General features: G+C 39.7%; 1 protein-coding gene across 3 annotated transcripts in view; it reads left to right on the top strand.

Moving 5' to 3' along the window:
- Pcca (propionyl-CoA carboxylase subunit alpha) overlaps positions 1-25,767 on the top strand; it is a 359,494-nt gene that overhangs the window by 271,098 nt on the left and 62,629 nt on the right. For 2 of the 3 annotated variants that reach the window (XM_052732381.1, XM_052732383.1), the window contains one exon: positions 10,554-10,607. The exons of the other annotated variant lie outside the window; for it this stretch is intronic. In XM_052732381.1, coding sequence (XP_052588341.1) covers positions 10,554-10,607 — 54 coding nt within the window. The remainder of the gene's footprint in view (positions 1-10,553; positions 10,608-25,767) is intronic. 3 annotated transcript variants of the gene reach the window in all.

Here is a 25,767-nt window from a genome sequence, read left to right as displayed (position 1 = left end):
TAGTCTTCAATTCCCTTAGAGATCCAAGAAGAAAATAATATTGCCTAAGTAAGCAGGAAGTGCAAGCAAGTGACTTCCAAAAAATGTGAGAAATGACAGAAACAGCTGGCTGCCTGGACAGTCACCCAAGGTTCCTCTGCAATGTTTGGGCATCCATCTTTGGCCTACAGGCCCAGCATACCTGACAGACTCATCTGTGAAGCAGGATTTTCTAAAGGGCCTTCCTATAGTCCTTTATTTTGTGTCCTGCTTGTCTATTTGGACAGCATACTGTCAGCAGTTGAGGTAAGGGCACTTTCTTGCCTAGTGGATAACTTTTGCCACAAAAAAAGTAAACTTCATATGGAGTTTTTTTTTTTTATGCCAATTATCTTCTCTGAAGTAGATTGGTGTTGCCAGGAGCAGACATGTCTCATAGTCATAAAAAAAAATTATGTTATTAAAACATCTTAAATGCCATATTCCATAGGTCTCTGAAGTGTTTGAAGATGACTTGTCTATCTAAAATATATCTGTTTGACCTTGAAAACATACCTAATATGACTTATCAGTTTGATTGTAATGACTAACTACTAACTTGCATTTTTTTATATCCTAATTAATTGGTAATAATAACTTTCAAGGACTAGGAATTTGCATAACATGTTAAATGAGCTGTATAGGTAAAATACCTTGAATAAAATTAGAAACATATATACAGTATGTTTTAACAAAATTAATATCAAATTTCTATCAATATACAAAATTTGTATACAATATACAAAAATCTAATCCAATGTAAAATATTTAAAACTAGTAGTTGCTTTTTAAAAGTAGATTCAATAATCTACCTTTTTATCTTATAGCTATATTCTCCCTTTTTTCTTTACAGAATAGATTCAATAATCTACCCTTCTATTATTTCTAGCTCTCTTTTTTATCAGAGTAGATTCAATAATCTACCTTTATCTTATCATATCTATATCCTTTTTTAAGAGTAGATTCAATACTCTACTCTTTTATCCTATGATCTCTCTATATAATATATTTTATATCATATCCCTCTTTCTTCTTTTAGAAAGAGCTTTACTATGTTCAATAACAATTTTTTTTTTGTTTGTTTTGTTTTTCTGAGACAGGGTTTCTCTGTGTAGCTTTGCGCCTTTCCTGGAACTCACTTTGTAGACCAGGCTGGCCTCAAACTCACAGAGATCCGCCTGCCTCTGCCTCCCGAGTGCTGGGATTAAAGGCGTGCGCCACCACCACCCGGCCTCAATAACAATTTTTAACCAACCACAAAACAAAGACAAACATCCATAATCCATTTTTTGGGAATGTAGGAGTAGTTTTCTAGGGTACTTCCTGCTGATTGAGGGCATTGGTAGTCTAATGGGGACACAAAGAAAACATAGGGTTATGGTCAAGTCCAGATTATGGAGTAGTCTGTGAGGCTGGGTCGTCTCAGCCTGCCGTCTCGACAGTGCCCTGAGCACTTTGTCGTCCAAAGCCCATCTCTGGGTTGTTTGTCAGCTTAGTGGCGTTATCATTGACCTGATAACAACAAAATAGATTGCCATTGTGGGGTCCCATCTTCTTTTTGGATATTTCAAAGTTGAAGTGAGGTGTGGTCATGGTTCACTGCAGAAAATCTTTTTCCTGGGACATTTTTTCTGGATGTGTCTTTTTTTTTTTTTTTTCAGATGTCTCATTTGTCCAGTGTTCCTCAGATTCTTTAGCCTTCATTCTCCTGAAAGACAAAAATAAAACCCTTCCCCAATCCTAACTTTGGGAAGTTTCCAATCTAATCTTTATTAATTTTGATTTATGTTTTCTCCTGAAATTTTTGTTCTCTCTTCTATAGCTGTTCTATCTCCAGAGCAGTATGGTTTTTTACAATAGGCATTAAGTTTTTTAATTGCTCTGGGAAGGAGTTTCTTCCACAATGATAGGAAAGGACTGAAAGGAATTTGACATGGGTGCCTTTGAGAAGCCCCTCATGGCGTTTCCTGCAGGCAAAGGCAAAGGATTTCTTTGTCTGTCCCTTGTTGATCTACATTCATTAGTCCAATATCTGCCTTTGCCACACCTTCTGCTTAATCCAGAAGGGAGGGGCGTTCTGTTGGGAATATTCTTGCAAAAAATTCTTTCTAGGAATGCCCTGTTTACAATCACCTTTTAGGTGACCTTATTTCTCAGTTGAAACACTTGACACTACAGTTTTTCTTCAAACCTCTGGAAATCACCTCTCTTCTCCAAACATCATTTATTGTATCTCAGATCCATTCCTTCAAGGGTGCTGATCTTGCCTTTAATGGCCTAATTACCCTTTTGCATTGTGCATTAGCATTTTCAAAAGCCAGAGATTCAATTATTATCTGTCTAACTTCTGAATTTGATATCATTCTCTTTACTACTGAAGTCAATCTTTGTAAGAAATCAGTGAAAGTTTCTTTTGGGCCCTGTATAATTTTAGTAAATGACTCAGTTTTCTTTCCTACTTCAATTCTGTCCCAAGCATTCAAGGATGTCATGCAGCATAAAGCTAGGGTGTGGTCATCATATAAAGATTGTCTTTATATATCAGCATAATCACCTTCTTCAAGAAGTTGATCTTGGGGAATTTCATTACCTCTAGCCCTACTTTATTGTTCAATGGTCTTAGCCTCATCTTTCTACCAGGTCCTCCATTATAATTGGGGACCAGCTTCTAAGACAGCTTTAACCAAATCTCTCCAGTCTTGAGGGATAATTCTATTACAAGTTGATCACAAGTTTAACATTTGCTTCATGAAAGATGAGTGAATGCCATATGAGACTATTGCTTCTTTGAATCTCCTCAAATCTAACATTTGCACAGGAGTCCAGTCAGCTCTTACACAGCCTTGAGGATATCTATCACTGGGTAGTTCCTGTAAGGTTACTGGATAGATTAGTTTGGCTGGTTGAAAACCTTAGGCTGTTTCTCTGTAACCTTAAGATGCAATGCTGAGATTGGTTCTCCTTTAAATTCTTCTGTCTGGGTCTGAATATCTCTATGATCTGTTTTAACAAGTTTTTCTAAAACTTTTATTTTGGCACTCATATCAACCAACTTTTTTAAATGATAAAACAGAAATGATCAAATAATTTATATTTCTAATTGACATTACATAAACCCCATCAATATTAATTATCCTCTCATTTAATTGTTCCATTTTCAGACTGTTTAATGTACAGTCAAACAGAGACCAAATGGCTTCCATTGTAAAAATGTTTCCCATTTTTAAATGAGGGAAAAAAATTTTCTTTTAACTAATTCCTTAATTCTTAATTAAGAAATTCCAGTTGACTCACCAAATCTGCTGACAACAGCGATTCAGATGATGGTGTGGCAGCAGCCTGAGGAGGGGCCCAGAGAAAGCCAGAACCCACCAGGAGAGGAAAGAAGTGACAGATCCCGCTGTCTGCACAAGAGAAGTGTGCAAAAGTGGCGAACTCCTTTGGTTTTGGAGCCAAAAAACCCTATGGAGTTTGCTGCAGAGAGGCTGCAGCAAAAACTTAACCGGCAGGTTAGGGAGTCCAGCCCAGGTGGGTTGGAGAGTCCAGCTGCATGTAGCTCAGGCCTGAGCCTGGGACTGCAAGGCCACAGGCAAGCAGCTTTTTCGTGAATACCTTCCCCAAAAGTTGGATGCCCTGTATAACAGGAATCCTAAACAGTCTTAAAAACTCGCAGCCAGATATTGCTGATGGTAAATGCTGAAAGATCAGAGAGACAAAGGAACAAGCCATAGCCATCTTTTTCTTTTTATTTATTTATTTATTTATTTATTTATTTATTTCCTTTTTTTGTGTTTTTTTTGTGGTTTTGTTTGTTCGTTTTTTGTTTTTTTTTTTTTTTTTTTTTTGAGACAGGGTTTCTCTGTGTAATGGCCATGGCTGTCCTGGAACTCATGCTGTAGACCAGGCTGACCTCTAACTCACAGAGATCTAGCTGCTTCTGCCTCCCAAGTGCCACCACTGCCTGGCCTCTATGTTTAATCTAGTGGCTTGATCTGTCCTCTGATCTTCAGGCAAATTTTATTAGGGTACACAATATATCATCACAAGTCTGTATTTCCTAATTACACATTACTTTTTTTTTTTTTTTTTTTTTTTTGAGCTGAGGACCGAACCCAGGGCCTTGTGCTTGCTAGGCAAGTGCTCTACCACTGAGCTAAATCCCCAACCCCAACACATTACATTTTTAAATGAGTTGCATGAACATAATATCTTAAATAAGAGTAGAAATATACATACAGTATAACAAAATTGACTTTAAATTTGTATCAATAAACCAAAATCCATACTAATGTTAAAATATGTATAATTAATAGTTGTTTTTTGGATTAAAGTAGATTCAATAATCTACCCTTTTATCCTATCATTTTTATATCATGCATTTGTATATCACCCTATGTGGGTGCTAGGAACTGAGCTTGGACCTTCTGGAAGAGCAGTAAATGCTCTTAACCTAAAACCTATCTCTAGCTCTGGACGGTGAATCTTCATTCAGCTGCACTGCTCAACACTGCAGTCCACAGATGGATGAATGACGGCAGCACCGCCGCTGTCAGAACTGAACGTTTGTCGTTTTCAGGTAAAGGGTCTCACTGTGTGGCCCTGACTGGCCTGAGACTTAGTATGTAAACTATTGTGGCCTCGAACTCATGGTGGATCCTGGTGCTTCTGCCTTTTGAGTGCTAGGATTACAGGCATGAGACACCATGTCCAGAATCAACACTCAGTTCTTGAGTCTCCCTCAGGACATAAAAGACAGGAACCTGCAGTACTCTGCTCTGTGTTCTTTTCTCTTTTTGCTTTTCAGAGTTCTTCAGGAAAAACACAAAAGAAAAAGAGAAGATTAGGTGATATATCTTACCCAGAAAGAAGAGATAACTATTTATGTGCCTTATTTATCCTAGAGTTTTGATAAATACAGATTTTTTTAAAGAAGGCTTATTTTTTGTATGAAATTCTAATTGCTATATATGCACAGAATAAAGTGCTGGGCTTCATTTTAACATCTCTATACATGTGTCATATTTTGCTTATATTCACTCCCAACTTCCTTCTCTACCCCTCATCCCCATCACTTATTCCCTTCCTCACCCCAAATACTCACGCTGTACTTTCATCTTAATGTGCATATTTTTAAAAATATAGATCCTTTACATGAGAGAAAACATGCAATAATTATCTGTTTTTTTATTTCTTTAACATGACCATTTTTAATTTTAATCATTTTCCTGCAAATGACCTAATTTCATCCTTCTGAATGGTTGAATGAAAATTCCACTGTGTATATATCACATTTCCTTCATTCATGCATATCTTGATGGACATGTCAACCTGTCCATGATAACCTGGCTATCATGGATAGTGCTGCAGTAAATATGGGTCAACAGGTGTCTCTGTGCATATAAGTGACCTAGATACTTCCTGAACAAAGCCAGGAATATTGTTGCTGTAGGGCACAGTGCTTCAAATTAGGGAGGTTTGTTTACTTTTTTGAGGAACTTCATGCTAATTTCCATGCTGGTTTTGCTAACTCACTCTCCTACCAACTGTGTATAAGGGTTTCCACATTATTGACACTGTTGGTTTTTGGTACAAACCCATTTGCCAATTCTTACTGTTATTTTCTGGCCCAAGGTAGTCCTTTTCAGGAAGTTCTTGTCTATACCATATCCTATAACTTTGCCTAGTGATAACAGATTTTCTAATCTTAAAGTCTGCGATCCCTTTTGAATTGATGTTTGTGCAGGGTGAGACTCTGGAATCTCCTTTCTTGTGCATATGGGTATCTGGTTTTCCTGGCGCCATTTGTTGAAAAGGCTGCCTTTCTCCAGTGTGCCTCTGGCACCTGTGTTTGTTTTTTTTTTCTTGTTGTTCTGGCCAAATACCTGACAGAAGCAATTTAGGGGTGGGAGAGTTTAGTTTATAGTTTAAGAAGGGAGGTAATCCATCAAAGCAGGGAAAGTGTAGTAGCAGTGGTGTGAGGCAGCTGGTCACATCATGTCCATAGTGAGGTTGCAGAGTGCAAACAGAAAATGGGGCCAGGCTACGAAACCGAGGCCTGCCCCAGTGATCCACTTTGTTTAGTGAGTCTCTCTCTCTTAAAGGTTCCAAGTGCCATAGTCTGAGGACCAGATCTCCAAACACAATTTATGAAGAACATTTTACATTTAAACTACAATAACACTTTAGCCAAATAGCAGTTGGCTGCAGCCCTGTGGACTTGTTTCTAGGTGCTCTGAGCCTTGCATTGGTCTCCATATCTGTTTCTGTGGCAGTGGTGTGCTGTTTTGTTATATGCATAATTTGAAATCAGGTACTCCAGCAACCCCGTTTCCTCAGGAGCTGGCTTTAGCTTTTGCATCTGAGCTCCTTTTTTTTTTTTTTTTTTTTTTTTCCTATGCATGGATTCTAAATTTGGCATCTTAATCATGTTTCTGGGTTCTTGAAAGTTGTGATAATTCTGCTTTTTTTCTTTATCAATGTCTGAGATACTATTTCCTTTGCTTTGTCTTTTGTTCTTGATAACTTTTATCTTCTGCTTTCTCTAATCCACTGGTGATGCTTTCCAGTATGTTTATTTGTTTAATTCAGTTTTTCACTTTGAACATCCTGCTTGAATTTTCCCCAAATCTTAATTTCCTTGCTGAATTTCTTATTCATGTTGCTGACTTTCTTGCACAGGCCCTGAATTGAATTCCTTACTTCATTAAACTGTTTGAACATTTTTCGAGATCATTGATCAATGTTCAATCTAGACTTTGAATTCTTTGTCTGTCATCCTTTCATTTCAGTATCTTTGGATTTGGTTACTGCAGTCATGCTCCTTTGGAGGAGTCATATTACCTTACCTTTTCACATTTGTTGTCTCTGTGTTGGAATTTATGCAATCTCCCTTTTGGTTTTATTTCAAGTTCTTAGTGATCAACCTTCTCTTGAGAGCACAAACCTGGTATTACTCACAGAGGAGAAAACAAACTTCTGAAACAGCAATACTAAACTTAACCACATACTGAATACATTCAAAATCATTAAAGCCAATGAAGATAGCACAGTGAGCACAGAAAGGAAGCTGCCAGGCTTGGGAGATGACATGGATGATAAAGTGCCACATAAGCTTGAGGACCTGAGTTCATGTCCCAGGCACCCACATAAAAGTCAGACACAGTGGTATGCATCATCCTGTGACGGGGCTGGAGGCTTATCTAACCAATCTTACCCAAATCATTGAGCTCCAGGTTGAAGGAGAGACTTTGTCTTAAAATACAAGGTGGGATATGACTGAGGAAGACACCTAATTCCAACCTCTGGCCCCGACACACGTCTCAAACACATATATCATACATACACACGTAGAAACTGGCAGCATTATATAGCATGAGATATAAATTTTAAAAACAAAGAAAAGTAATCATAATGAATGAGTGAAATTAAGGAGGCATTTAAGAACAGGAAATAAAGGAAGGGTTAAGGAAAAGACATGCAAAGAATGATCAGGATGTTACAGAGGAGAGAAGGGAGCTCCAGAAAGTTTTGATTAAATAATAAAGAAAAATAGGTAAATACAGTTTAACTTAATGAAATCTAAAAATGCTTAGTAATAAAGTTGAAACAATAGTAAAAAGATAGTAAAGACACCCCTCCCTCCATATTTTAAAAGAAAGTTAGGAAAAATGTTTTTAAAAAATAACCAAGTGTTGTAGTGGCTTACTTCAGAGTCCTCTGATACTGGAAAGTAGCAAGTGGAAGGGAGGCCGGTTGACATCAAGTCTCTTGTCTTTCTTTACATTTAGGTTGTTACTGAGCTTGTGCCACTCAGGAGTTACTTGCCCATCAGGGCTGCGTTCAGTTGAGGGTCTTCTCTTCTTTGCCTACCCGGAGCCAGTGCTGGCCACACAGCTTTGCAGCTGGGTTATCTGATTGACTTCACTCATGTCTAAGCCCAGTGCATTAGAGAGATGGAAGCAAGTTAAACACTCAGATTGCTGTTTGGGGTCCTGATCTCATTGCTTTCAGTGAACTCCACCCCTGAGGAAAGAAGAGGCTGTATAAGAGGCCACTGAGCTTCAGTCTTCAGACACTCTCACATCAAACCACAAGATCAGGCAGGACAGCCTAAGCTCTGGCTTCTCTTACTGGAAAGAGCCAGGGTGGGAGATGGAGCCAGGAGTGGTTTTCTACACATAGTCTATGACTTTCCTCCTGCCCTGTCATCTTTTTCATGACTCTGATGTTCTTCCTTTCTGTCTCTTGTAGCCCTGACTCAGAGTCACACACAGCTGTCTTCTAATATGCTGTCTTCCCCTAGAAGCTCTAATTTCTAGAATTTCTTTTTGAGCCTTATTCTGAACATACTATTTGGTTCATTCTGTTTGTATTAAAATATATTACACAGAGAGTATCCCCAATCTGTCAAGCAAAGATGCAAACTGCTCCAGCATCTTCTGTGTATTGGAGTTTGGGATTAAGGATGCTTAACTGATATAGATTGTAGATGTTCTAGAATCCATAAAAATCTGAGCCCTTTCTGGTTCCAAGCATTTCAGGTAAGGTCACTCAACTTGGATGGAATTTTCCATGTATTCAAAGTTTTTTTTTTGTTTTTTTTTTGTTTTTTTTTTTTTTTGGATTTTTCGAGACAGGGTTTCTCTGTGTAGCTTTGCGCCTTTTCCTGGAACTCACTTGGTAGCCCAGGCTGGCCTCGAACTCACAAGATCCGCCTGGCTCTGCCTCCCGAGTGCTGGGATTAAAGGCGTGCACCACCACCGCCCGGCTGTATTCCAAGTTTTTAAATGGCTTCCTGGATGCACCAAAAGTTGTGTTACAATCTTTGCTATTGTTTTTATTGGCATTTCTTGATTCTGTGAACTGCCTTTGATGATGTTTTTGTAGCTTTGCTTTTCTACTTAACCAATATTTTCCCCCTTAGTATAAATCCTTAGAAATAAATTAATGGACCAAAATGATGTCATGATTTTAAGGTTGCCTACTGCATACCACACTGCCTTAAACATGCTAGTAACAATGTGGTGTTAAGCTGTTGGCCGTATCTGTAGGTAGGGAGAAACTTATTTTGCTAGAAACCTCTTTTCTCCTCTGTGACCTCCAACAGTGAAGGAGTCAAGAGGTCCCTCTAGTTTCCATCAATCTAGTGATCTTGGAGATCTGTGTTAATGAATCTCTGCTTCTGGACAGGGACTGAAAGTGCAGGGGAAGCCATCAATACTCTGTAGTGTGTAGTGTTGATTGTCAGCTTGACTAGATTGAGAACTGGTCTTTCTGTGAGGGTATTTCCAGAGAGAATTAGCTGAGGGGGAAGACTGACCCTAAATGGGTGGCACCATCTTATGGCTGGGGTCTTAGTCTTCTGCTACCACGGACAAGACCCACTGTGTCTCCATCACCATGATAATCTGAGCCCAAATAAACATTTCCTCAAGTCGCTTCCCACCAGGTATTTGTTTATAGCAACAAGTAACTAATAACGCCATTCATCCTCCAGGACTAGGCCACCCTTAAAAACCTGCAGTGTTTCTCAGAACTTTCTCATTTGCACTCATGAGTTCTCTCTCACTAGCACAAGGGACTTGAAGGAGCAAGTTAGGATTGAACAGACAGTTTTTTGCAGGTGAGGCTGCTGAAGAATATGCAACTCGCTTCCAGTGTACCATTTAGCATTCATTTTCCAGGAATATTTCTGACTTTTAAAGATCAAGTGAGTAAGATAGTAATGGTAATGTTTTATTTGCTTTGAGTAATATAGTAATACATGTTTAGTATGGGGCAATTTGTTTTTTTTTATTTCTCTTTCAAAAGAATTGCATTGTTTTCATCGTTACTAATTATATTATTATTATTATTATTATTATTATTATTATTATTATTGTGTGTTTATGATGTGAGTACAGGCACACATGTACCATGTGCATGTGTGGAGATCGAGTTACAAGTTGTGAGAGTTGGTTCTGTGCTCCATAGTGGGCACCAGAGATCAAGCTCAGGTGGCCAGGCATGTGTGGCCCAGCACTTTTACTTGCTGAGCCGCCTCACTGGTTTTGTTGTTGCTGTCTTAAAGAACATCAGTTCACTTCAGTAGCTACTGAAATATTGCATACTGTATTTTACCATTTGGAGTTTTATTTCAAATGATTTTAGTCTTTTCACAGAGTGGACAGTTGGCACCATGGTTGATTTTAGGTTTTTAGACTCTCCAAACCAAACCCACACCAGTTATCATTGCAGGGTTTTCTCCCAGCCCTTCTCCCTGTGGCAGTGAGAGATTCGCCATCCTTAGGCTCACCTATCCAGACTTTCTTACCAAGGGGGGCCATGTGCCCTGCCCTCTGTGACTGGCTTCGGCTCTGATGCTTTTGACGCTCCCCTCATTTCTAAGCCAAGTGTTCTGGGGTGGAGAAGCACTATCCTTTATTCACTCATTCACTGCTCAATGGGCATTTGCAGTTTTTGTTTAGTGATTGTGAACATTCAGTACATTTCCCCCCGTGGATGCAATTTTATTTTATACTATTTTTTTCTTTTAGTGTATTTCTCGAGAAGCGGGTGGAAACATGAGCATTCAGTTTCTTGGCACAGTGGTAAGTATGAAAAAATACTGTGCATCGTCTTGGTCAGAGAGAATTGTTTGGTTTTCTCCCATGTTTTTGCTCCTGTTCATTGTGATTTTATTTTGCTATCAAATCGAGACACCTCTGTATGAGAAGCCGGATATGTGAGAAAAGCTTCTGTGCTGGAAATATTTCAGTTGCATCTTCTCAGAGAGGAAATGCTTCTCGAGTTCCAGCTTGTGGGGTAGTTGCACTTTTTTTCCCATTGCAGATTTTCTCTGTATTCTTAAAAGTAAGAGTGTATTGTATGAAAACAGTGAACTTGACTTCTTCCCCCTCAGTTTGCTTTCTATCTTTCTCAGTTAAGTTCTTCACATCCACCTTTCTAAAGAAATTGAATCGTAGTTTTGTATCTTCATTATTTTCATGTAAATCCTGTTATTTTATGTATTGCTATGCAGCACTTAAAAGCCACATTTCTTTTTGTTTTTTCTTTCAGTTAATTTATGTATATGGGTGTTTTTTTTTTTAATTTTAAGCTATCACTTTGATGTGGCTTATTTGGTGTACGTGTATTTTGCCTGCGTGTATATCTGTTCACTACCTGTATACCTGGTGGTTGTGGAAGCTACAGAATCCCCTGATGGTTGTGAACTACCATGTGGGTGCTTGGAATATTGCTCAGGTCATTTGGAAGAGCAGCTAGTGGCTTAACCACTGAGCCATCTGTTCAGTCCCCTGTAAACCTCATTTTAATGGAGACATATTTAGCATTCTAATGAATAGAGGGGATGCATTTTTATTTATCTGTGAATCTCAGTTGTAAGCTACTTAAGTTGCCTCTATATTTTTTGCCTTTGTGAATGTGTTTTGATTCTTGTATTTTAAAAATTATTTTCAAACACATCTGAGATATTTTTAAATTTATAAGATATATCTCTTTATAAACTGACTCAAAGCTGTGAACAGCTGTATGACTGGTTATGATTTTAGTTATTTTCTAGGCTTTAGGATACCACCCACTGTGTGACGGAGTGCTTTATACTCTAAGTAGTACAGTTCTGATTGCTTGCTAAGTTTGTTACATGTAAGGTTACAGTTATTGTTAGTGCCAGTTATAGTTTTCAGAACATTGTTAAAAGCATACTGTAAATGTGTTGTTTTTCTGTTGCTGCTGTAGAGCATGTCTCTGTGTTCTATAAAGTATTATTTGTAGTATGCAGCACACCTGTTTATGTCTTTGAGGCAACTTGTTCAAAATGTACACAAGGCATGAAAGTTAGTTCTTGTGTCTCCGAGAGTTTGTTGAGGGCATTAGAAAAGCCTGTGGCTTGGAAAAAAAATAGTGACTTTGTAGCAGTGAGATATGGACATTCATGCCTTAGTGCTTTGCCATCTCTGTATAGAGATGTGTGTATAATGCATAGGTGTGTAGTATATGTTTGGTAGATTGTGTATAGAGGCAGGCCCTTGTATAATGTAACATAAACTTTAGGTATTTAACCTCAGGTTAAATATTCTTCTTGTTCTAGTTAGTACATTTTATAAACAAAAATATTGTTTAATGTATGGCATGAGAAGTTGTACGAGACTCAATAGGGTATGCTTATTGGTGTGTGTGTGTGTGTGTGTGTGTGTGTGTATAGAAACAAAGCAAATGTAACTTCTTTTAAGGAACTGGTCATACACTTGCAGAGGCTTTGCAAATCTCAGATCTTCAGAGGAGGGTAGTAGACTGGTAACCCATGAGAAATCACAGTTAAGAATCATAGTTGGTCTTCTCACTGAACTTCGGGTTAGTTCCCATGAAATCCTTCAGCTGATTGAATGATGCCTACCTAAGTATACAAGGCAATCTGTCTTACTAAAACTGCTGGTATAAAACTTTATAGTCCTTTGGGGAAACATCCATGATAACTTGGCCAAATATCTGGATACTGGGGTTTTGCTAGGTTGACCCATAAATTCAACCATTTTAGAAATATGTACCCATCCTCTAGAGAAGTGGTTCTTAACCTGTAGGTCATGACCCCCCTAAACCATTGGAAAACACCGATATTTGCATTATGATTCATATCAGAAGCAAAATTACAATTATGAAGTAGCAACAAAAATAATTTTACGGTTGGGGGTTGCTACAACATGAGAAACTGTATTAAAGGATTTCAGCATTAGGAAGGTTGAGAACCACTGCTCTAGAGGGATCTGAGTAACAATAGCTCTCTCCTTCTAGAACATAGGGCATAGGGCAACATGCCTTCCATGAAGCAGCTCATTTGGACAGTAGTCTATGCCAGTGCACAGTGACTTATCATATCCTTTCTTGTATGCACAGAGTTCTGCTAACAATTTCCTCTGCCCCCAGTACTCAAGATAGGAAGGCCACCGCTGCTTCAGCCTTTGCTGATGGACAACACAATTTCCAGAGCAATCCTAGTTACTCTAAACTCATGCAGTGGCAGTTTTGATGGTGGGTTTATTGTATTGTGTTTTCTCTGTGTGCCATTAACACAGGATCAGTAAAGGATCAGTGTAGAACAGGGCTGATGAGGATGGACTATTTTAAACACAGAGTTCTTTCTTTTGTGAAGGTGTTTGCAGGAGTAGCTGCATCAAGACACAGACCATGGATTTAATGGTCTTTGTGAGAATCTTTGTTGAGTCTTCTCATTAAGTTGATTTCTTTTAATATTGATAAGCATGGTCTTTAATGTTTGAAGAGTTTAATTTTAGGCCATGAAAATGCTTAAGTCAGCTAGGCGGTGGTGGTGCATGCCTTTAATCCCAGCACTCGGGAGGCAGAGCCAGGCGGATCTCTGTGAGTTTGAGGCCAGCCTGGGCTACCAAGTGAGTTCCAGGAAAGGCGCAAAGCTACACAGAGAAACCCTGTCTCAAAAAAAAAAAAAAATACTTAAGTCATTAAAATGGAAAAACAACTGATACCATTCATTTTTTACTCTGAACTTTGAGGAAACTTCATTACTTAAAAAAGCCTGCTTTTATTAGCTATTAGCTAATACAAGGGTTAGAAATTACATAAAATATAACTACATAATTGTTCAGGTACATTTAAAAGAATATTTTATAGTCAGATGTGGTGTCACATGCCTATAGTCCCAGCACTCAGGAAGTGGAAACAGGGAAGGATGTTGAAGTCAGCCTGTCCCCAAAACTCAAGGGGTGGGAATCGACTTAGCCTAGCATTTCTGTTTGTTTCGGTGTGTTAGAGACTGAGCCCTGGTGCCTTTCTCATGCTGGGCAAGCATTCCAGCACTGAGCTACACCCCAGTCCTGTTGTGTGAAAGGGTTAGGTTGCGGATCATAATTCTAGTTCTGACTCATAAGCTACGAAAGGATTGACTGTAACAAACTGTGAAGGAACTGAGGTATTCCTGGCTTATAGGATGAGAAAATAGCCTCCTATGTTTCAATGACACTTCTGGTTGGCAGGGAACTCTGGGTCACTATCTCTCCAAACCCACATTCCTCACATGAGGCAAAGGAGGCAGTGTGACGTCAGCGCACACAGTGGGATCTCACTGTGGGACAGTGAACTCAGGGAGCCAGGCGTAGAGCAGACAGCATCCCTCCAACCTCCAACCTCCCACCCCAGCTTCTCACACATCAAGTCCTCCAGAGCAGAGGATGGTCATCTTTTCAGTAGAGTAAGAAAATGCCAGAAGCTCATGGAGATTTGCCTCCTTACAGTGGTGTGTGTTACTCCTGTCAGAGGTAGGCCAGTTTGCCTCAGCACACAATCTGGAAACCTGAAAGGCCTTCTTCAGTTTATAGGCCCTCATGTCCATTTAAGTGGATGCCATATTCACATGAAAGGTAGGGATTGGAGAAATGGGAGATCTATTCTTCTATCCCCTCTAAAGCTTTAGCTCATGATTTCCAATCCAAGCAAATGACCTCTCCTTTCTGCCATACTGTTTGAACTACAGTAGACAATTACCAGATAATGCTTCAGTAGAATGAAGGTGTCTTGTGAATGCATGGAACGGCACTTTCAGGGCACACTTATATCCTCCTGTCTGGAGAAGCACAGTGGACCTGGGTGTGTATGTTATGTATATTTTACCTTCAGTGTCCTTACCTGACTATTCTCGTGCTCCCCAAATGTAGTTTATAGGATGTTTACTACTCTAGAAGTAGTGGGACCTGGAAGAATGGCACCAGTAAATAAGGTAGACTAAAGTCTTAAGCAATAGCCCATTGTAATGAATAATCTGAACTAAACTCATACCTATCCACTACACCTGACATGGTCATGAAAGCATAATCCAAGAATAATTACATGTTTTTTGAAGACACTGAGGTCATATGACTCGTCTTGTTTTCTTGAAGTTTTTTTAATAAGCACTCAGAATTCTCCTCACATGACTCCATTCTTGGACTGTGTTCAGATATCTCCCCCCCACACACACTTTATTTTTTAAAGGCAGGATATCCAGAGTTTTGATTTGAAATGTTGCAGATAAGTCTAATTGTCATCTGATGCATGAGCATCCTATAAGCAAGAAAATTATAAACATAATGAAAAATATTAGTACACTGGAAGCTTTGTATGTAATACTCTGCCACCAAGAACAGGGATCCAAACTATGTCTAGTACTATTGGTTACATTATTATATTAGTTAGAAAAATCTAGAGAATAGCTTGAAAAGACACCCAAATGATTAAGCCCATATTTGCCCTTTAATAGGAACACAAATGTTATGATGATATTCTATGCAAATAGGAAGTGATTCAAATCCCAAGGAAAAATTAAATGCAGTCCCTTCTTCAGATGAATGAATGAAAGTATTATGGTCCCAAGGTCCAGTCATAAGCACAGACTCACTAGCAGAGTTCCTTTTCCCTTGGTGCACAGGGCCTGAACTTGGCCCAGGTGGGCAGACTTCACTTCTGATGATCTGGTCGAGATCTCCTTTTGCCCTTCAGCTGGAGGTTTGCTGTCTTTCTGGTGACTTTTACTGTCTCCTCACCCTCTGCCATTGTCTTTGATGGCCTCTGGCCAGAGGAGCCGAAGAGGAATCCAGAATGTTTTAGTGGATATGTCTGCAATGACAGAAGTATAACTAGGCAGGTTAATGCATCCGCTGCTGATTTCTTTCTGCAACAAAACCAGGGAGGTTGGAGTGTGCATGAGCATGAGTCTGTTGCTGGAAATAATCCTACAACAAGCAGAATCTGAACCAGTAGTTATGGGTTTGTGAATTAACAGTAATAGATAAATCAAAACAGCCTGTTCCGCCTGTTGGGCTGAGGAAAAGGAAGAAGTGTCAATAGATTGATGAATATCTGGACCATGAATCCCTCCTATACCCTTAGATAAGTCATCAGTAAAATAAGTATCTACCTGTGTAATGGGAGAAGGTTGGACAAGTTTTGTAATCACAAATTCAGTTTGTATGAGGAAATCCCATAGCTTACCAGCTGGATAATGATTTCCTATCCATCCATAGTAATCTGCAAATGAAATCTGAAAATCCATAGAGTTCTGTGAAAACTGATTGTTAGTTAGGAGTAATATAATACAGCAAGGATCAAATCCATATAATTGTTGACATTGTGTCCTTGCCTAATTTACTAAGTGAGCAAGAAGAGTAAGGTAAGTTAGTATTTCATGGCCCTTATGGTATAAATAAATCCATTCCAAAGGTTGATCCTCTTGTGCCATAATACCTGTAGGAGACAATTTATTGGGGAAGATAAATAAGGTTAGAGGCAGTGAAGGACCCACACGATACACAAATGCTTCTTTTATTCTGCATTCAAATAGCTGCAGTTCTTTTCTTGCTTCTTGGCAATATTTGAGGACTGTCAACATCACCTCTCCTAGAGTTTTAAATAGTCAATGGATTGGAAATGCCAAGTGCAGCTCCTGAGGCTGAGGAAGAATTGGGAAACTAATTCCTTTTCCCTGCTGTGCCCTAGCTTGCCTAGGGTGTGAAGTTAGCATTTTCATAGGCTCTCCTAAATCCTCATCAAAAAGTGAAGAGAATTCAGGATTGGATTGATTGTCAAATTCCTCATCCCATGCTTCAGTCACCTTCAGGCAATGGAGGATACGTATTTAAGGCATAGTTATCAGTGATGCTGTTTTTACTTTGGTTTTACCTGAATGGGGAAAATCTTTTACCAGTTTTAAGGTTTGATCATCTAGTTTATATTCATTCAAAGAATTAGCCATTCCTTCCTCATGATTAATATCTTCCTTAAGTATTTTGATAATAGTCCAAATTAATGCCCAAGTGACCCACCCAAAATTGAATGGGGATTTCTCTCCCTGCCCCTTGTTTTTATACCTTTACAATATTCTTTCAGGCTGTCCCATACCTCTTTATCTAAAGTTTCTTTTTGTGGAAACCAGAGATTACAATAATAAACTTACAGGCAATATAATAGTTATAATTTTAGTACTTGTGCTCCTCCTTTTTTAAAAAAACGATGCACAAGCTTGACATAAGGCAAAGCCTTTGCTGGTTTGTCTCGTTCTCACCTCCTCCTGTGAGTCCCTCAATCTTCTCTCATCGCCAACTCTAGGTCCCCGATTTATGGCGCCACTTGCATAGCTCTAAATGCAGTGGGACCTGGGGAAAATGGAGCTGATAAATGAGGCAGGCTAAAGCCTCATGCAATATCCAGTTCAATGAATAATTTGAAGTCAACTCACTTCTGTCCTCTACACCTGGGAGGGGCATAAGAGCGTAATCCAAGAACAATCCCATGTTTTTGAAGAAACTGAGGTTATAAGACTCTTTTCTTGGAGTTTTCTCATAAGCACTCAGAATTCTCCTCATATGATTCCATTCTTTGACCAACAATTTGACTCTTTATTAGTTGCTCCTACAATAGGCTGCTGCACATAGGTAGCTCATGACATCAGAAATTCACTGATAGCCCTGAAAAAGAAACCCAAAATTAGATGCAGCATGGCTGGCTCCTCAGGCGCTTGTGGAAGGGCTGGCGACCCCTTTCCCCCAGGTTCTCGTTGTTGTTATTGTTAGTTTTTGGTCTTTTGGGGGGCCTGCCATCTAGCTCTCAAATAATTCACACACAGGCGAATTCTTAATTATGAATGCCCAGCCTTAGCTTGGCTTGTTTCTTGCCAGTTTTCCTTAACTTAAATTATCCCATCTATCTTTGGCCTCTGGGCTTTTCCCATTCTCTTACTTCTGTAAATCTTACTCTTACTCTGTGGCTTGCAGTGTAGCTGGGTGGCTGGCCCCTGATGTCCTCCTCCTTCTCTGGCTACTTCTTTTTCCTCCCAAATTTCTCCTTCTATATATTCTCTTTGCCTGTCAGCCCCGCCTATCCTTTCTCCTGCCTTGCTATTCAGTTCTTCATTAGACCATCAGGTGTTTTAGATAGGCACAGTGTAGCTAGAGTTTTCCTGCCTGGCCCACAGTCAGGACAAATCTGTCACCTGCCAGTCCCACGGCCGCTCAGACCCAACCAAGTAAACAGAGACTTATATTGCTTACAAACTGTATGGCCGTGGCAGGCTTCTTGCTAACTGTTCTTATATCTTAAATTAATCCATTTCTATAAATTTATACCTTGCCACGTGGCTCGTGGCTTACCGGTATCTTCACATGCTCCTTGTCATGGCGGCGACTGGCAGTGTTTCTCTCTGCCTTCCTGTTCTCTCAGTTCTCCTCCTTGTCCCACCTGTACTTCCTGCCTGGCCACTGGCCAATCAGTGTTTTATTTATTGACCAATCAGAGCAATTTGACATACAGACCATCCCACAGCAGGCACAGTAACACAGCTTCACAGAGTTAAACAAATGCAACATAAACAAAAGTAATACACCTTAAAATAATATTCTAAACAGTTCCTCCTTTTTGTCTAAATAAAAATAAAGGTTTTAACTTTAATATTGTAAAGTTACATACAATAAAAACAATTACCAAGTAGGAATTACATTTAAAATATTCTGTCCATTTATAATAAAGTTAGCATATTCAAAGAAAATAATGCATAATCTATCATATCTTAGTGAATCCAAAGTTTTACACCTAACTTACTTTCGATCATAACTAAGAAAAACTGCAACTATAACTATCTGGTCTTCAGCTCCCTCAAAGACCCAGAAGGATGTAATATTATTTAACAACAGACATTTGGCTACCAGACAGTCACCCAAAGTTCCTCTGCAACATTGGGGCATCCATCTTCAGCCTGCAGGCCCAGAATATCTGGCAAACTTTTCAGTGAAGCAGGAATTTTGGAGGACTATCCTGCCTTATTTTGGCAAAATTCAACTGTCTTTGTCCTGTGTGCCCTGCATGTCTAGTTTGCACAGCACATGGTCAAACAGTCAAGGCAGAAGCAGTTTCTTGCCCAAATGGTAAGTAATCTTGCCACACTGAAAGCAAACTCCTAGGAGTTCTTCAAGGCCCATCATCTCTGTAGTAAATTGGTGCTGCCAGGAGCAGATGTGTCTCATTGTCATGAAAAACCTTTAAAGGTCAAAATCTGTAGGTCTTTGAAAAGTTTGAAGGCCATCTATTTATCTAAATATATCTCTATATGATCTGGAAAGCATACCTAACATATCTACAAATTTTATTGTTATAAATGACTAACTACTAACCTATGTTTCCTGATTATCCTATATAGTTTATAATAACAGCTTTCAAAAACTAGAATTTTACCTTATATTTTAAAATAAACTACATAGGTACAATATCTTAAACAAGAACAGAAACAAATTTTTATCAATATACAAAATTCCTTTAAACAAGAGTAGAAACAGATACACAGTGTAACAAAAATAACTTTAAATTTGTATCAATATACTATACTCCCCTAAATGATAACAAACATCTATAACCCACCAAATAACCAAAAGCCACCCATACCTCCCACCTCTTGGGCATGTGGGCATAGTTTTCTCCATACTGCCTCCTGCTATCTGTAGATGAAGTATCTTTAGGGTCCCAGGGAGAAAATTTCAGATAATAGCCAAGTCCTGGGAAGACCAGCAGTAGTCTTTGCTGATGGATATCAGCTGTCAAGATTCAGGAGGTCTCACCTGATCAAAACTGATCTATATTAACACTGAAGGAATCCATAGCCTCTCATCTCCTGTGGGAACAAAACTCCAAAGCATTTTTGATTTCCATTTGAAAAGTACTAGAGTATCTGAGTCAGTTCAATTTTCCATCCTGTTCACAAGCCTACGCCTGTTAGCAGCTGTCATTTGCTCATTACCATTCAAAAAAATTAAAAACCAACACAATACTATACAGGACTCAGGCTCCCTGTATATTTCCCATCTTATATAGCTTTTTTTCTTTTACTCTCTCTTTAAAGATTTTACTATTTCTAAACTGGTGATATGTTGTTCTCCAAAATATTGTGTACCCTAATAAACTTATCTGGGGTCAGAGAACAGAACAGCCGCTAGATATAGAGACCAGAAAATGGTGGCACACACACCTTTTGTCCTAGCATTCCAGAGGCAGAGATCTGCCTGGAACTCTGTGAGCTCAAAGCCACACTGGAAACAGCCAGGCGTGGTAACAAGAGCCTCTAATCCTGGGAAGTGATGGCAGGAAGCAGAAAGGTATTTAAGGCGTGAGGACAAGGAACTAGAGCTGGTTAAGCTTTTAGGCTTTTGAGCAGCAGTTCAGCTGAGATCCATTTGGATGAGGACTCAGAAGCTTCTAGTCTGAGGAAACAGGATCAGCTGAGGAATTGGCAAGGTGAGGTGGCTGTGGCTTGTTCTGCTTCTCTGATCTTCCAGCATTCACTCCAATACCCAGATCCAGGTTTGTTTTTATTAATAAGACCTTTTAAGATTCGTGCTACACTCACTAAACTATTTATTTCTTTCCATAAATGTCCATACCTCCTTTTCTTTCTATATACATTGTAAAACACACTGGACCTGTTTAGAGATTTTTTTTCCCATCTGGACCTCTTTTACTGAGTATCTTTTAGCCTTTTTTGACCACACAAGCAAACCTTTAAACTGCTAACCTACAATTGGATCCTCTGCCTGTGGCTCTCAGCTAACTCCTCCTGCTTCAGAGGTTTGTGCTGAGAACTGCCTCAGACCTTCCTAGCTATGGAAGCTGGTACATGTATCACCACAAGCGGTTTTTACTTAGCTTGCTGTTTCTAGTTTCTATTTAGTGCTGCTGGCTGAACATTAGCACCTCTTAAAAAGGAGTCATGTCCTTTTTTTTTTTTTTTCTCTCTCTCTCCCCCTCAGCTTTCTTAAGCCCTATGTGGAAATCCAATTGGGTGCTATAATGTTGTTGTTAGTTTTTGGTCTTTGGGGTGCCCGCCACTCAGCTATCAAATAAATCACACATGGAGGCTTATTACTTATAAATGCCCAGCCTTAGCTTGGCTTGCTTCTTGCCGGCTTTCCCTAACTTTAAATTATCCTGTCTACTTTTGCCTCTGGGCTTTTCCCATTCTCTTATTTTTGTAAATCTTACTCTTACTCTGTGGCTTGCTGACCCCTGATGGTCAGCCCCAGATTTCTCCTTCTATCTGTTCTCTCTGTCTGCCAGCCCTGCTTATCCTTTCTTCTGCCTCACTATTGGCCTTTCAGTTCTTTATTAGACCATCAGGTGTTTTAGACAGGCACAGTAACACAGCTTCACAGAGTTAAACAAATGCAACATAAACAAAAGTTACACACCTTAAAAGAATATTCTACATCTGGTTGTGGTGGTGTCTTTGGCATTCCATGGCTTGGAGCTGTCATTCTAAGCTTCTGCCAACATGTGGCCCTTTCCCTGTGTCTGTGTGCTTTTATTCATGTGAATCTGTAATACCAGTTAGGAGACTTGGGGCGCACCTACTCAACACAGTCAAAACGCCTCCTAACTACTCACAGCTGCAAAACCCTAGTTCCAAATAATGTCACACCTGTGAGGTTCTGAAGACCATGACATTTTAGATGACACTGTATATTTAAATAGAAATAGATAGGAAAGATTATTTGACATGTATGAAAATTAAAAGGACTCAGACAGTTTACATAAAAATATGTTCTCTTAGGTCATTGCTTCTTAGCTCTGCTTTTCTAGTGCCTCACTTGACTATGGTCATTTATTTCCCCAAGTATCCTCATGTCTGTTATCATCCACCATAACAGGAACTACCTCCTCTACTCAGATGTATAAGACACGGGGGTGGGTGAGTGGGGTGTGGTGGTGGGATGTGCCTGGGTTTAGAACTAAGCTATCCCAGAGGCATTAAGTAACCACCTGGTATAGATTAACTGGTAGAGCCTGGATCAAAACCAGGTCTTACTTGTCTTAAAATCAAGCTGGTAACATCACAGTACACTCCAAATGAATTCTTAACTGGGTAAGCCAGGAAACTCTGCAGAAGTTGATGGTTGTTTTTGGTTTTTTGTTTGTTTGTTTTGTTGTTTTGTTTTTTTTCTTGCTCTATGACCACAGGGCAGGACAGGGTGGGGTGGGGCACACACACTCTCTTCTTATGAAGATGTTCTTGGAGTCCCTTCAGGACCTCCTCTAATTAGGCCTAACCACGTCCCAAAGAGCCTACCTCTGAATCCTGTCAGGCCGGTGGTTAGAATTTGTCAGTTAGGGAACACAGTCAGTGTAAAAATCCTCTTAGTAAACTAATGTCCCGGAATTTTCCTTAGGAAGGGGTGCCTATTTCAGGTAGCAAGTTGGTTGGGTCCCACATTTTGGTTAAGCTGTGAGTCTATATACCAGACAGTCTAAACTAACTAACTGAAAAAGCAGTGTTTTGTTAAACCAGAATTTCTCACAAAAGGAATAGGATGATTTTTTTCTTTTAATTTAGGAATGTGGAAGTTACCATTGTGTTCATTATTTAAATTCTAGTCATTGTTTCTACTTAATGTCTGAAGCACTGCAGTGTAAGGCATGCATTTCTCACTGAGACTAATTCTCCCCACCTTGGAGAAACCACACCGATTCCCCGAACAGCCTCTCAGGAGCTATGTGTTGGTGTTCACCAAGGGCTTGAGGAACTATCAGTTTCTGTCTTTGACACTTAGCGAAAGATTTTAATGAAACCAAATGATGCTGAAGTTCTCAAAGCTGATTTGAATCTCAGATTGTACATTTTAAATTAAGTTTTTATTGATAATAAATATACTTTATTTCTTATTAGCCTTGAAAGCTTGAGTGATAACATCAGTAGAATAAACATGTTTTACAAAGATTTACCATTAAGGAGTCTATTAATGCGACCCTTGGTACACCAGCACAATTAGATTTCAAAGTAAGGGTTTATGAAGTAACAGCGATTAATGACAACCATCGGAAACAATTTTGAACTCCATCAGTTTAACTCAGGAGGGTAAACTTAATATGATAATTCATCTAGTTGAATCGCATCAGCTTAGCAGGAAAGAATGTAAATATGTGACCCTTACCTAGCTTGTAAATGGATGCTGTGCTGAGAGATATATCCGTTCCATTAAGGAACTTTGGGGAACTTTGGAGTTTCTGCAATTGTTCCCTTGGAGGCTGAAAACCCAACCTGATCTCATACTGGGACCATCCTGGTTTGCATATTTCCATAATTTGCCTTTGCTACTAATATGACAGCAAGACAGAAATAACCATTTCTAATAATATCAGATGGAGTTGTGGAGGACAGCATTTTAATGCCGTGAAAGACCTCCCTGTGGGGCTGTTATTGCTACCGTCAAACAGCAGCCACACAGTTGTAGCCGAAGCCTCTTAATTGATTCGTTTAATTAGCAAGAGCTGAAGCCAGTGCTGTATCTTGTCATCTGATATTGCAGGCCTCAAATCTGCATCATTCATATTTAGAGATCGAGAAGCGTCATCAAAATGACTAAAATTTTACTTCTGGATGTTGAATTTTAACAGGACAGCCTCCCATTTGTCTGGAAGTCAAATTGTTAGAAAATGAGAAGAAGTAAGTTGGTTGCCGTTCTTCATGCCTTATCTTTGGATTAATAAGCGATGTCATTGTCTGTGTCTGGGTATTCTCTTCCAAAAGACAATGTGAGAAACACTTGCCAGTCTTTTGTGCCTTGTAAATGATAAGTATTCCTTGACCACAGGTGTCTGACTCAGGGACTCTCTCCTGTCCCTTTCTCTGCATCTGTGGAGTATCAGAAATGACATGATAGCTTGTAGCCACTTCTCACGCACTGGTCCACATAACTGCCCACCTTTGCAGCCACCTGAGTCTTGCCTGCGTATCCTTTCTGCCCACGTCCCTCTTTTGAAAGCACTGGGCTGGGTTGCCCCCTTGGGATCTGCCCTCCACTTGCACTGACTGATGACCACTTTCCCTGGAGAGAGGAAAAAAGATGGGGATGAGGGCAGTGTTAGTGTCTGGTATGGAAACCAGAACATTCCCCACCAGATTTTACATGTACTCTCCTACCACATGCACACATGCATGGACACACAGGCTCACTCCTTCCCTGCTGGGCCAGACTGTCTTATCCCCACCCCAGTCCTTTACCATCTTGAATCAGAAAGCAGGTGTCCCTAGAGCAGTTAGTGGCAGGTTGCTCCAGTTTTTCAGATGTGTGTATTTTTTATAATACTCAGCTAACAAGTAAATTTATAGCATCCCATCTTACATTTTCTCCTAAATGTACAAAGTTTGAGTCAGAATATAGGTAAGAGTTATGAAATGTGCTTTAAATGTTCTCTTAGTTAAGCATTGTTTCTGCAGCAGTGTGTGGTCTATGTAATGAATATCAACCTCCTCTAAGAATGGACACTTGGAATGTGAGTTTAGTATATATTCTTGTGAAGTTGGTCTGCTGAATGTTTTTGTTTACTATCAATTTATTTACATATTGTGTTTGTGTGTGTGATTGTGTTTGGGTGCTCATGCTTCAGTGCACTATTGGAGGTCAGAGGACAACTTCTGGGAGTCACTTCTCTCCTCCTACCCCGTGGGCCTCAGGATCAAACTCAGGTCGTAAAGCTTGTGGGCAAAAGCCTTCTGCTGGCCCTGGTATAGTGTGCTTTTTTAAAAGCTTGGTTATTAATACATAGTTGTGTGATGTATTATCAGTGAAGTTAAGAAGAATTATAGGTGTCCTGTATGCCCTGCACTGGGAAGGGGACTAGATGGTGACTGATCTTTACCTCAACGCAGCATACTGGTACCAGCCATAGTGGTATAAACTTCTAGTCTTAGTGCTTGGCAGACGAGGCAGGGAATTGGGATTTTATTATGATTTTTCAAGCCAACCTGGACCACTCTGTCTCAAAAAAAAAAAAAAAAACCATACAGGCTGAGGATGAAGACAGACACATGATGCTGTGATTTTATGGTGGCTGCTGAGGTGTCCTGTGTATAGGCTGATGTAGCTGCAGAAATACATACCCATTCATTCATTCATCCATACATACATATATATATCTCTCCCCTCCACCCCCCGACAGTCTCTCTAGGTAACCCTGGCTGTCCTGGAACTCACTATGTAGGGTCAAAGGTTCAAATGCAGAAAGGCAAGTTTTGTGCATTCTTCTCCCCACTCCTACCTGTTTCAGTAAGCACTCACAGCCTTGGAGCAACTCATGGATATTTCTATGAACATGTAATCAGTAATTGCAAACCTTTTAAAATGGCAATATCCCAAAGTGTATCACATGATTCACGTTTTCCCTTCTTTCCTTCCTTCCTTCTATTCACCCTTCCTTTCTCTGTGTGCATGGTGTGTGGTATATTTGTGTATAGTACATGTATATTACTACCTGGGTGTGTGTGCTTGTGAACATACATGTGAAGGTCAGAGCAGGACATCAGATGTCTTCCTTTATCTGTCTCTGCCTTACTTCCTCGAGACAGGGCTTCTCACTGAATCAGAAGCTTACCCTTTCATCTAGGCTGTCTGGCCACCAAGCTCAGGAACTGCCTGTCTCTACCTACCAATGCTAGGGTTAGACTTACATGAAATGACAGGGTTACATGAAAGCCATGCCCAGCTTTTTACATGGGTGCTGGGGATTCAAACTCAAATCCTCATGCTTACACAGTAAGCACACTTACCCTCCAAGCAATCTCCCCAGGCTGTGTTTGAGTTTTACAGCCAGTTGTCAGGTGCTCTGTGGCCTTTCTGCATTTGAACCTTTGACCCCCTCTACTAGTTTTGTGTACTTGACCTTTCTGGTCCTCGATTTTCTCATCAGGATGACATTTTCCCATTTCTG

The sequence above is a fragment of the Peromyscus californicus genome, unplaced genomic scaffold (assembly GCF_007827085.1).
Source record: "Peromyscus californicus insignis strain IS unplaced genomic scaffold, ASM782708v3 Scaffold_12__1_contigs__length_115047231, whole genome shotgun sequence".
Taxonomy (NCBI): domain Eukaryota; kingdom Metazoa; phylum Chordata; class Mammalia; order Rodentia; family Cricetidae; genus Peromyscus; species Peromyscus californicus.
This window is presented reverse-complemented; position numbering and strand designations above follow the sequence as displayed.